The following is a 14,326-nucleotide window of genomic DNA, read 5'->3' on the forward strand; positions in this document are numbered from 1 at the left end:
AAAAACTTCATGAGAGTTACAGTGCCACAATTTCATATTCCTTCTCGTAGAACCGTGACGAGAGATTGTTATGAACTATTCCTTGAAGAAAGACAACTTTTGAAGAAGATTTTCAAAGAAGCACGTCCAAGAGTTTGTCTTACGACAGATACTTGGACCTCTATACAAAAAATCAACTACATGTGTTTGACAGCCCACTTTATAGATAGAAATTGGACTTTGCATAAAAGAATAATAAACTTTTGTCCTATTTCTAGTCATAAGGGCGGGGATATGGCGGCTTGCATTACTAATTGTTTGCTTGAATGGGGTTTGGATGATGTGTTTACTTTTACAGTTGATAATGCTAGTTCTAATGATGTTACTGTGAAAGAAATGTCTAAACAATTGAGTAATTGGGGAACTAACATTATGGATGGTGACCATCTTCATGTGAGGTGTATGGCACATATCCTTAATCTTATTGTGCAAGATGGGTTGAAGGAAATTGGTAAGTCTGTCAAGCTAGTGAGACAAGCGGTGAAGTACATTAAACAATCTCCCGCAAGACTTAGAAAGTTCAAAGAATGTTGTGAATCTCAATTGATAACTTGTAAGAAATCATTGTGTTTAGATGTTCCTACTAGGTGGAACTCTACATATTCGATGCTTGATGTAGCACAACATTTTGAGTTTTCATTTGAGAGATATAGTTTTTATGATATTGGATACTTGAATCATTTTCGTACCTTTGGTTCTGTTTCTTCTGAAGATGAAAATGGAACTAGTGATGTAGATGGAACTAGTGCAAATATTATTACAAGTGATATTCTTACAAGTGCTGACTGGAAAAATGTGAGGTCAATGGTGAAATTTCTTGAAACCTTTTATGTACTTACTTTGAAGGTCTCTGGTTCTAATTATGTCACTAGCAATACACACTTTGTTGAAATTGCTGAACTTAATCTTATTTTGAAAGAGATGATGGAAAATGAAGATGGTAATTTGAAAGAAATGGCGAAAAGTATGAATGAAAAGTTCAAAAAGTATTGGGGTGAACCACATAAAATGAACAACATGATCTTTATTTCATCCGTGTTGGATCCCCGTAACAAGCTTGATTATGTTCCATTTGCAATTGTGGATATGTTTGGAAAAGAAGTAGGGGACAAGCTATGTTCAGAAGTGAAAAAATACATGAAAAAATTGTTTGATTATTATGTTAAGAAATCCTCAAAAAGCTCTTCGCATGTACCATCTTCACCCACTTCATCTGACAACTCATCAAGTATATCTAGTGTGAATGGTTGTAACAACTTTGTAAATAGAGGAAGAATGAGAACGAAACAACAATTTGAGAAGCATAAAGAAGTTAGTGGAAGTTCAGGTAGTAAATCAGAATTGGAAAGATATCTTGCTGAAGATATTGAGCCAGATAGTGATGAATTTGATATATTAATGTGGTGGAAAGTTAATGAACCGAGATTTCCTATTCTCGCGGAGATGGTTCGTGATGTGTTAGCCATTCCCATTTCAAGTGTTGCATCAGAATGTGCATTCAGCACAGGAGGTCGTGTTCTTGATCCCTTTAGGAGTTCATTAACTCCTAAACTTGTGCAATCTCTTATTTGTGTTCAAGATTGGCTTAGAAGTGAGCCTTTTCCAATCAATATTGAGGAAGATTTAGAGTATCTTGAGCAACTTGAACTTGGTAAGAATTTGGTATTTGTATTAATTATCTTGAAAATAATTTTCTTATGTTTCTTAACAACTAACAAATTCTTTCATATTTTTTTAGATTTTGCTTGTAGTGGGACTGAATCTAGTATTATTGATATATAGTTGCAACTTGTAAGTTCAACTATCAACTAGTGATGTGTGGTAACGGGTAAGTAAATAACTTATTTACATAACTTGCTTGATAGTTTTATATATTTTATTATGAAATGGAGATCATTTTTCTAAAGAGTTCTATTTTCTCGCAGTCACAGGCACATCAATGTTTTGTTATTTTCTTGGTTGCTATCTGTTGGACCTTGGGAGCTATTGCACTGGAGGTTGCAAATCTTTTGGTTGCTGCAAATTGTAATGCTGCCTACTGGCAGCTGGACTTTAGTTTGTAACTAACTATATTTTAGGGCTGGGCTGTGGGCACAAGTTTGTTGAATTTTCTAGTCCTGTTGTCTTGACTCTTGATAGTCTTTTTATTCTTATTCTCACCTAGTTTGTTAATGTTGCTACCTGTTGGACTGCTTGGACAAGAATTATCAGTTTTGTTTGGATATTTTAGTCAATGATATGGTAGTTGCAAGTTAAATGTTTGTTGAAATTTATCTGCTCCTTGGCAACAAATGCTTGCAGTTGCAGCAACACTGGTCTGCTTTCAATTTCTGCTTTTAACCGACAGACTTGTGAGTTGTGAAAGTAAAAGGCTTGTGAGTTGTGACTTGTGACCTGCTTGTAAAGAGATGAGAATATGCACTTGTGTGAGGCTTCTGCTATAATCCTGAGTTTAATTTCATTGAAAATATGTTTTAGATGTTATTTTCATACCATGCTTTAAACATATGATCATTTATAGGTTGAATGACACTTTGATCGCTAGAGATGTCTTAAAAACTAATACGCACATTTTTGCTATAACTTTAGTGACCTGAGTATGAGTATAAGCTGAAAGAGATCAATTCTACTTAACTGCACATTTTTTCCACTTCACATAGTAGATAGGAATTCAACTGGGAGAAGAAAATCATAGCAGTTATTTTCTCATTGCAAAATGGTACTCATTTGTTGAGTTAAGCAAGAATTAAGGGTGTATTTCGGTCGGCACACAGGAAAAGTATAAAAAGACAATTTATAAGGAGAGATGTTTTTACTGTGGTTGTTTCAGGTGGTTCACTTATCAAGTCTCTCAGGTAATTATTGATTAATTCTCTTTGTTTCTACTAGGAACTAGGAAGTATCATTTTGGGTTGCTAAGGTTTGTTGCAGGAAATTGGTGGAGCCACCATACCATATATTGATTCAATAGACTGGTCGTAATGGCACGTTTCCTAGGTGGATGAGAGAGTGGTTAAACCGAAAACCAAACCGAAATAAACCGAATCGAAATTATAATAACCGAACCAAACCAAATTTATTTCAGTTTGGTTTGGTTTCACATTTGGCCAAACCGAAAAAACCGAACCGAAATTTACAAACCGAACCGAACTGACCGAACGCCCAGCCCTAATCTCAATACTTTTAGACTAAAAAGCTAAAATTTAAAAGGGTTAAGAGAGGGGCAGATCTAAATGGTTAGGGTGGGCAGCTAATTTGTAGTGAAAAGAAGTGTGGATTTAGAAGGAAGTGAATGAAGGAGAGAATGAAGAGGAGGACAGTGGGTGTGGTGGATGAAATTCTAAGAAGAAAAAGAGAGAGGGGGGGCTGGGGACGGAGGAGAGAGGGGTGGGGGTGGGGTGGGAGAGGGATGGTTGAGGAAGATGGGTTTTTAATTAGTTTTTTTAAAACTTATTATTATTATTATTTAAATATTTTAAATGTAAAATACCTTATTTACTCGTTGTCAAACTTGTGTAATCACGTATTTGTCCAACTCAGCATTATCAATGTCACATAAGTTCGGTCAATGGGCAAAGGGGTTTAAAATATTGTGTTCTGATGAGTTTAGGGGTTCAGTTGACAAATTGATAAGTAGGAGGATCCAACTTACAAACGGAGCAAAGTATAGGGTTCTCCTAGGTCATTCCACCTTAAATTTTTGCCATCCCAACTCTCGAGATCCAAAGGTAAATTAAATGAATATGTCACCATCAGACAAGTTAGTTAAGTTTGTTGCAGTGACTTTCGTTTAAGTGAATATTCACCGTTATGCTAACTTCACCAACCATAACCCTTTCTGCTGCAAAATTTAGGTATAGTATCTTCTTCCCTATTTGTTTGGTATACCCACTCCCTTCTGGTAACTTCTCCCCCCACCCCCCAAATAGCAGTAATATTCTATTTGTTATAACGTGTTGTGATAAGAATCAGATTTTCAGAATAAATAAGAAAAAATAACGCATAAGCAAAAATACTAGGATTAAAGATAAGAATGAAAAGATATGCAAAATTTGAGGAGAAAATCCCCAAATTCAAAAGATTTGTCAAGAACCCTAATTGATCTTAGTATTCAAAAATTAGCGGGTTAAAGCTAATTTTTTATACTAATAGAGTTAATTCAAGAACTTAGATCAAAAGTGATCTAGACCCCTGTTTCGAAGAAACTAGAGACAATAATTAGTATAAGACTAATTACCTTTTTTAATTTACGAATAAGAACCAAAGATATCAAGTTAAAGAATTAATCTCACCTCTTAAGAATCGTTCTTAAAAGGTTGTAATATAAATCCCAAATAGTCACACTCAAAGGTGTAAAGAAGAGAAACTCTCAATTAATAATAATGTTTTTTGTTCAAAATAATAAAATCAACCCCTATATATAGGGAAAACCTATCCCAAATAGAATAAGATTTAAATTCTACTTTTATGGAAACTTTAAACTAGAAAACCTTTAAACTAGAAAATTTTTAAACTAGGAAAACTTTAAACTAGGGAACTTTTTTTAAACTAGGAAACTTTAAATAAAGAAGTTTTAAAACTAGGAAACTTTGACTTTAACTGCTTAGCTTTTTGGGCTCCCTTGTTGGGCTTTGTGTGGCTCAATCTTCTTCTATTTGGGCTTGGACTTGAACCATAAAATATGTGTAGCACCTACTCCATTCTTCTTCACAATTCTTAGACTCATTCTTGGGATTTTCATCGATGATAAGCATCTTCTTGATTTCCAATTGAAGCCCAACGATCTTGGCTTGCAACTCCTTATCTTGAGACCTTGATGGTCTTCTTAGGGCTTCTATAGCCTCATCCGTGTCCATGGAGCTATCCTCCCCATCTTTTTAAAAAGAATTCATCCTCGAATTAGACCCTACATCAAACAAGAACAAGTTAGCAACATTGAAAGTAGCACTTACTTGATACTCACCAGGCAAATCCAATTTGGAAGCATTGTCTTCAATTCGCTCGAGAACTTTGAAGGGCCAACGCTACAATTTGCATCGCATACCTATGTAATATAATCATACAAAATTCATATGGATGTACATGGCATTTGATGGTTAACTCATTAAATATTTTTCTATAACAAATGTTGCAAACAAAAAAGGCTATCCAAGCATGTTCTGTTAGATAGAGCAGAGCACAAATTATGGATAATAGTGTAAGTTAAGTTCCCTACAAGTTATTGACCATGATTATATATCATTTACATTTTAAGTTTGGTGATATTATTTGTTTTAGTTTTAAAAGAAGGAACTAAAGATGATCTTTGAAATATATTTCGTACTTTATTATTTTGATTATGTTTATACCTTAAAAAATGACAATTAGGAAATTCAAGTATATCTAAAGTTGACAAATATCTACTTTTGATATTTTAGAAAATTGTTAAAAAAAGAAAAGTAATTATAGTAAAAAGTAATTTTTATACTAATCGTGTGAAAATGTGCAGATTCAACAAAAATATGTATAAAAAAGCCACACAAAGCACGGTTAGTTCCCTACTACATTAATAAACTGAAGTAACCATGGGAAATCGTAGATATAACCATACATATACAGAACAAGTGTTCCTTGAGTGACAAATTTGTATTATAATATCCTTTTGCAAATATCACAGAGTCACACGTTTAGAATGAGGCCCTTAACTTTATACCTATTAACCTCGCTTTTTGTTGTTTAGTTGGTTTTCTATATATCAACCTTAATTTTGTAATAGAAATCAAGGCGCATGTCCTCCGTGTAATTATAGTTTTTGAATTATACAATCGAGTCTAACTCCTTCATTATTATGATGTAATCTTACAAATAAATAAAACCCTATAGCTACAAAATTAAGAATTACTCCATTATTTCAGGTAAACAGCATGGCATTCCGCTCTCTAATCGAGAGTAGAGATGCAATAGGGTGGGGTGAATTTAAAGTTATGCTAGGGGGGTGGGGCAGCTACTAAGCGAGTGCGGGGAGGGTCAAAGCCTTAGTTTTTAAAAATTATGCGGCTGCGGGTTTCCTCTTGATAAAAATCTCAAATAATATATATAGAAGTTTTCATGTACCATTCTATATTTCACTACTTCTCATTTTATATTTCACTTGCCAAAAATTAGGATAAGATTTATATGACTATACAATTTGAATTTTTTATAAATTAGTGTTGAGGTGAAAATTTTCAAACTTATTGGAGAAAAAAAAAATCCTTTTTAAAAAATAGTTTAAACCCAGTAACGAGCAAAAACTTTTTTGATAAGGCCAAATTAGTAGATTTAATAATAATTCATAATTTCCGAGGAGGAAAAAGTCATGTTTTTAGAGTCCTAGTAAGATAATTCACTGCCTTTAATTTGTTCAAATAAAATCAGTAATATCTTGCATTATTTCAACAAATTTTATGATATTCTAACAAGTTAGTTTAGACTTCAAATTCCAAATTCCACATTGATTTACAGAGTCAGCAAGGAAGTTAATGACAATAATTTATTCTATGTATGTGGCAGTAAAACTTAAGTGGAAGCGGGGCGGAGCGGGTCAAAAATAAAAAAAAAATGCAATTTGGAGTGAGGTGGGGGTGGGGTGGGTTAATAATTGTGGGTTTAATTAAGTCCGCCCTGCATCTGGTCGCCCTGCCCCATTAGCATCACTAATCGAGAGGCATCCTCTGGTATTTGATTTGCATAAAAAATAAAGAGGAAAAAAGGAAAAAAATATTCCACTGAAATATGATTTTTTTTTTTAAAAAAAAGATAATGGAATAAAGTTTCCTATATTGTGTTCACTTTATTCTCAAATGGAACAAAATAACTTGATTGATTCCTTCACAAATGAGTGACCTAGCTAGCATGTGTAAAATATCCCCCAGGCAAGTTGTTCTCATCAAAGTCTCTCGTTTTGTGGAATTCACAATTTTGTTTCCACCTCAATGCATGCATGTGTTATGTTTGTGAAACCTATTTTTTTTTCCTGTCGATCGATTGATGTTGATTGACTATTAAATGGATTAATTAATTATACCTTGTAGCTAGGTTGGGTTAATTTTTTCACAAATAAAATTTTAAAAAAAATGGTAATGATGAATTGTATGGTACTGAGGTTGAGATGAAGAATTTGAATGAAATGTTGAGTAAGCGAATTAAGTTTAAATTAAAAGATAGTTGAGATAAGGTAGTAAGTGATTGACGAGAGATTTGAAAATTGAGGAAACACCTGTGTATATGTCATAACCAAACAGAGTTTAGGCTGTGGAATGGAGTGGAGAAAAAAGGGCAACAATGGAGGAATCATTGTTTTTTCCTTTTAACAACCAAATGGAGAATAAAAGATAAGAGAATATATTTCTACTCTTTTGCTTTGGAACTCCCATTAGCTGCTAAAGAATCTTAGAAAGCAATTTGTAAAAGTCAAAATTTTCTCAGAGTCCACAAAGACTAACTTTGTCGATATAAATTTTCAATCTCTCAAAAAGATAGATACTCATCTAACTTTATATATGCTTCTACTGCTAAATCAAGCTAGCTAGGATGCGTTTAAATTAAGCAAATGCCCTAGCTAGTGTATATATGCTTTCAAGAGTCTTACACATTCATCAAATCATATGCGAATCAAACCACAAAATGCTTTTTCTTTAACATGATCTACTACCTTCTTGAAAGAAACTTTATATCAGCAACTTTCTGTATAACGCGAGAATTCAGCCAAAAGTGGTGAGGCTGAATCCAGTCGGAATTGCATTCATTTTATTCTAATACAAACAAAATTGTCTCCTTAAGGTATATATTGCTAAAGCTGCAATCTTTTTCTCAAACACACAAGGGAAAACATGGGCAATGAACAGCCTTCCAACCCCCAAGATGACTATAAAGCAAAAGAAACGAAACCTCAACTTGGGGAACGGTGGCCACATGGAGGATTTCGAGGTGGAGGTGGATGGATTAGCAGTGACAGAGTCACAAGCACTTATGATCTTGTTGAACAGATGCATTTTCTTTATGTTCGAGTTGTGAAAGCAAGAGACCTACCACCAAACCCTGTAACAGGGAGTTGTGATCCTTATGTGGAGGTGAAACTCGGAAACTATAAAGGCAAAACAAAGCACTTTGATAAGAAGGTAAACCCTGAGTGGAAGCAAGTGTTTGCTTTTTCCAAAGAGAAGATTCAGTCTTCAATTATCGAAGTTTTTGTAAGAGACAAAGAGATGGTGCAGAGAGATGATTATCTAGGGAAAGTGGTGTTTGACATGAATGAAGTGCCTACAAGGGTTCCACCTGACAGCCCTTTGGCACCTCAGTGGTATAGATTAGAGGATCGACGTGGAGAGAGCAAAGTCAGGGGAGAGGTGATGCTTGCAGTGTGGATGGGAACCCAAGCAGACGAAGCCTTTTCAGAAGCATGGCATGCAGATGCTGCTTTAGTTCATGGAGAAGGTGTTCATAGTGTCAGATCAAAGGTATATGTTTCACCTAAACTGTGGTACCTGAGAGTCAATATCATTGAATCCCAAGATGTAGAATCCCTGGACAAAAGCCAACCCCCACAGGTATTTGTTAAGGCTCAAGTTGGGAAGCAAGTACTAAAGACCAAAGTATGCCAAACAAGAACAACTAATCCATTCTGGAATGAAGACCTATTATTTGTGGCAGCAGAGCCTTTTGAGGAGCAGTTGGTGCTTACCGTTGAATGCAAAGCCGGACCTTCCAAAGATGAGATCGCCGGGAGGTTAGTCTTGCCACTTAACACATTTGAGAAGCGATTGGATCACCGGCCAGTTCATTCTCGCTGGTTCAATCTTGAAAGGTTCGGGTTTGGAGTTTTAGAGGGAGATAGGAGACATGAACGCAAGTTTTCAACAAGAATCCATCTCAGGGCCTGTCTTGAAGGTGGATACCACGTATTAGATGAATCAACAATGTACATCAGCGATCAGAGGCCAACAGCTAGGCAGCTGTGGAAGCAACCAGTGGGAATCCTGGAAGTAGGCATCTTGAGTGCACAGGGGCTTGTCCCTATAAAACCAAAGGATGGTAGAAAGACGACAGATGCTTACTGTGTGGCTAAATATGGATTGAAGTGGGTAAGAACAAGAACCATACTTGACAACTTGAGTCCCAAATGGAACGAACAATACACGTGGGAGGTGTATGACCCATGCACGGTGATTACATTGGGTGTGTTTGATAACGGCCACCTAGGAGAGAACTCGGGTGCAGCAGGGAAGGACTCCAGAATTGGTAAGGTAAGGATCAGATTATCAACACTGGAAACTGATAGAATTTATACAATGTCTTACCCACTTCTTGTTCTGCAACCATCTGGAGTGAAGAAGATGGGTGAACTCCAACTGGCATTTAGATTTACTTGTTTGTCTCTTGCAAACATCATATATCTATATGGCCATCCCTTGCTCCCAAAGATGCATTATCTACACCCTTTCACAGTTAACCAAGTGGACAGTTTGAGATATCAGGCCATGAATATTGTAGCTGTGAGGCTTGGACGAGCCGAGCCACCACTGCATAAAGAGGTTGTGGAGTACATGCTGGATGTCGACTCCCACATGTGGAGCATGAGAAGAAGTAAAGCTAACTTCTTCAGAATTGTTTCTCTCTTTTCAGGTGTAATTTCAATGAGCAAATGGCTTGGAGAAGTTTGCAAATGGAAGAACCCTATTACCACAATTCTAGTTCATCTTCTGTTTTGCATATTGATCTGCTACCCAGAGTTAATACTACCAACCATGTTCCTTTATATGTTTCTAATTGGAATATGGAACTACCGTTCGAGACAGAGGCAGCCTCAACATATGGACACAAAACTATCTTGGGCTGAAGCTGTTATCTCAGATGAACTAGATGAAGAGTTTGACACTTTCCCAACATCCAAGCCTGAGAATACAGTTAAAATGAGGTATGATAGACTTCGCAGTGTGGCTGGTAGAATTCAAACAGTTATAGGAGACATGGCAACTCAAGGAGAGAGATTTCAGGCTCTACTCAGTTGGAGAGATCCGAGGGCAACCAGCCTCTTCATAGTCTTCTGTCTTATTGCAGCAGTTATACTGTATGTGACACCTTTCAAAATCATAGCACTGGTAGCAGCTCTGCTTTACCTAAGGCACCCAAAATTCAGGAGCAAAATGCCTTCACCACCATGCAATTTCTTTCGCAGATTACCAGCTCGAGCTGATAGCATGCTCTGAAACAAATTATTTCTCAGTACGTACTTCATCATGTATGATTATGCCACTTTATATGTTTTTCCTCAAACCTTCATGAACAATAATTGTAGAAAAATGTATGTGACAGATCAACTTATTGTTAAAGTTGAAGCCCAATTTTCTCACTACTTGGAAGCGATATGTGATATTCTAGGTTAATAAGAAGCTCAAACCATAAAATCAGGTATATTGTTCCACAAGAGGAATTTTATGAAAAAGTAGAAGGATGATTGAACTTGTGCAATTTCTTCTTGCTATTATATTTCAACTAGTATAATTACCCGCACTTCGCGCGGGAATTTAATATCATGGAACTTATAAAATAATACTTAAAACCTACCAGTCATTAAAACTAAAGCATTATATTATTTTACATACAAGATTACGTAGTAATGAATATTAATAATGTAAAGGAAAATGAAAATTATAACATCTTATCATTTATCCTTAAAACATAAGCATAATGACTATAAAAATAATACCAGGATCTGTAACATAAGCAATGGTGTCAATGATCAACTCAATAGGAGCAAAGTACACGAATATTTAACTGTGCAGAAGAAGAAGAAAAAAAGAAGAATAAGAAGTTCAGAATTTTCGTTGTTTTAAAATGAGAGGAAATCCCTATATTTATAGACAACAAAGGGTAGTGTGAACAAATGTTTGTTGTGCCTTATCGGAAAGGTCACAACTATTTGGAAAAGTTGCAACCCTTCGGAAAGGTCACAACCTTTCATAAAAGTCACATATCTTCATAAAAGTCGCAACTCTTCATTGAAGTCGCAACTTTTCATGAAATGGAAAGGCTAGTTTTGAAAATAAATAAATTTAAAATGAAATTCTGGCTTGTGGTGGCGTCACGTAGGCGGGCCTAGAATTCTCTTTTATATAAATATATGATATATGATTTTGCACTCAACAAAAACATAATATAGTAAGCACTCAACAAAAACATATGTTAACTAATCTTTCTCACCATGTGTATAACTAACCCTCTATGTCATTCACCTAAATATTTTGAGACTTCAAAGAAGACTCAAATAGCATTTGCTTATCACAAAACAAAAGAAAATAAAATCAAATAGCATCACATAGAAATACCCATGATTTGCTAGACGAGTAAAAGAGATCCTTCACATTATTTTTCTTGGGTTGGAAAAATGATTTTAATATCTCAAAAAGAACTTGGACATAATCACAAACTAGTGAACTTATCTACGCTTCACGTGGTCAAAAAAATGATAAGATGTCAATAATTTTATTAAAATATATTACACATAAAAGAAATATTTAAAATATGTGCATTTATTATATGTATTCAGACGCATAAGTGATTTCATAAAGGGAAATGTTTGGCCAGTAGTAATATGACTTCCAAGAAAGTCATAAGTGGACCAAAAAAATTATAAACTTACGGTAATAAAAAAATTGTATAAACTATAAAACAAATAAAATTATGGAGAGAATATATTAATAAATAATGCAACATCATTCTTATGATCTTAATTATTAAAAAATACGAAATTAATGCACACTTTTTCAAACTCTTGTCTACATGCATTTCCAGAAGTTGATCATCATTCAATAACCTTCACTTTATTATTCAAGTCAAACTAAAACATGAATATAAGAAGTACGTAAACAAAAATATAATAACTCTAATGTGATCATTTCTACAAAGTCTTACTATGTTTTTATTTATAGGACTACAATATGAATATCGAAACGATATCATTACTGTGAATTATTTTAAGATATTTTTATTTTTCATGGAGAAAATGAAAAGTCAAAGTAGTAAATATTTTAGACTTTTAATTTTACTTTTTTTAAAAAAGAATAATGAAATAGTAAATTTTGAGACATTTAGATTGAGTAAACTAACCAAATGACATATTAAATATTATATCTCACATATCCTAGTTTTTTACAATAAAGAATAGAAATGAATTCTACAATGAAGAATAGAAATGAATGCAGGGATAGTAATTAACACAATTCTTTTTATAAAAATAATAATAATAATAATAATAATAATAATAATAATAATAATATATAATTATACTGAAAATAAATAAATAGTATTTGTGGTCAAAGAGAGGTGTCTATTTTATTCACTCATTATTGTTGTTTTTCCGCTTATTCATCATTATCTAAGTAATATTCATATTTTTAATTTTGCCTCTATCCTTTATTTTACTATTTGTTTTTATTAATTATTTTTTTCCTCTTTTTCTCTTTTCATTCCTATATCCTACTTACCAGTAATGTTTGATATTAACAAAAACACATCTTCTTAGGACCTTAATCATAAGAAAATAGATGAAAAAGAAATATAAAATCAATACACAATACATATCTAGTATTACTAAAACTTTTACTATTTTTTAAAAAATAAAAGAAAAGAACAAATTTATAAATAAAACACAAGTGCTTCTTTGTATTTTAAAAAAATATCATAATAAGGTTGTATTGATAAAAAAAAAAAGGTTGTATTTCAATACTTGATATATATTCAATTTTTCTATTCTATCAATAATAGTATTTGTACCTTGATAGTAATTAGCATATTACAGAGAAAGTTACAATAATCAATTTCCGTCTAATGAAGTTACAAACAAAATGCACTTACCTTCCAATTTTAAGAAACTACATAGAAAGAACACAATGCACATACCTTTATTAGGATCTTAATCATAAGAAAATAGATGAAAAATTATTATTGAATCAATGTACAACTTTTGAACTCTTATCAACACTCCCTCTGACTGACTGATCAACATCCAAGAGTCCTTTTTACTGAGTCATACTTTACTACAACAACAAAACATGGAAAGCATGACTTCAAATATGAAATAAAAAGGATTATCTTGAGTAGGAGTTTCATGAAATAAAAATTATGATTTTATATGGACAAAATAGAGTAATTTTTAAACAAAATATAAATAGTTTTTTGTACAATAATATTGTTGAACCTTAGTTAGTAGTTAGTATATTACACACAAAATTACAATAACTAATTTGCATCTAAACAAAAATACAGACTTGCAATAATAAAAAGGGAAAAGAGTTCAAAATATATCCAAACTTTGACCGAAATTGTTGTAACGATACCGAACTTTGGAAAGGACCTTTTACCCCCCTGCACTATTTAATAGCGTATTTTAAAGGTATATATGTGTCCACGTGGACACATTACTATTTATAATGATGTAATATTTATGATGTCCACGTGGACACATATATACCTTTAAAAATTATTTTCAAAAATAAAATTTAAATTATTTTCTTACCCACTCCCTCACCCTCACCTCCCCCCCTCCCGGCCCCAAACACCCACTCATTCCTCCCAAAAATTTGATATTATTTTATTTTTAAAAAAATAAAAATTCAATCTCATCCTATTTAACCCTCCGCTCCTAATATATTTATTATTATTTTTATATTTTTCTCATTTTGTGTTAGATATGTACATTTATTTTTAGAATTTTCTACTTGTGTACAAAATATAACATAAATAAAAATTTTATTTTAAAAAAAATCTTGCGGCGGGAAGTTAAACATATTTTTGATATGTATATATCTAACACAAAACGAGAAAAAAATTGAAAACAAAAGGTTAGGTGGAGTGGTGTAACGACCTGATTCCGTCGTTAGGGAAAAGCCAATGGCGAAAGAATTGAAACTTTTTCGTAATAACTTGGAATTTTCCAACGTAGTTTAGATTTGGATAAAATCGGAGTCAGGCGAGTCTAGGAAAATCTGGTAACAATTGAGTGATCTAATTATGATTTTGATCACATGAGTAGATAGCTAAGATGTTAAGGAATCCGTACAACTTTACGGGATTGAATGCGGGCGAGTAGAACTCCCAAAACTGATCTTAACGTGAACGGGTATGTTCTAAGTGTCATGGGATGAAGGCGTGTGTCACGACCCAAGCCTAGGGCCTAGACGTGACCGGCAAATGGGGAACCCGAAGGAACCCCAAACAAGCCTCATAGCGTATCATTACACATCCTTGGTCGCGGAAGCAATTAAAATGA

General features: G+C 33.7%; 2 protein-coding genes across 2 annotated transcripts; both read left to right on the forward strand.

The window, feature by feature from the left end:
* Positions 1–273: 273 nt before the first annotated feature.
* On the forward strand, positions 274–1,906 carry LOC125858941 (zinc finger BED domain-containing protein RICESLEEPER 2-like). Its single transcript, XM_049538702.1, has 2 exons — positions 274–1,690; positions 1,778–1,906. The coding sequence occupies exons 1-2, from the start codon at positions 274–276 to the stop codon at positions 1,819–1,821; spliced, it is 1,461 nt and encodes a 486-aa protein (XP_049394659.1). The 3' UTR covers positions 1,822–1,906.
* A 5,753-nt stretch (positions 1,907–7,659) lies between these two features.
* LOC125859820 (FT-interacting protein 1-like) lies at positions 7,660–10,411 on the forward strand. The gene has a single exon (XM_049539654.1). The coding sequence runs from the start codon at positions 7,890–7,892 to the stop codon at positions 10,263–10,265; it is 2,376 nt and encodes a 791-aa protein (XP_049395611.1). The 5' UTR covers positions 7,660–7,889; the 3' UTR covers positions 10,266–10,411.
* The last annotated feature ends 3,915 nt before the right edge of the window (positions 10,412–14,326 follow it).

Source organism: Solanum stenotomum, chromosome 3 (genome assembly GCF_019186545.1).
Source record: "Solanum stenotomum isolate F172 chromosome 3, ASM1918654v1, whole genome shotgun sequence".
NCBI lineage: Eukaryota > Viridiplantae > Streptophyta > Magnoliopsida > Solanales > Solanaceae > Solanum > Solanum stenotomum.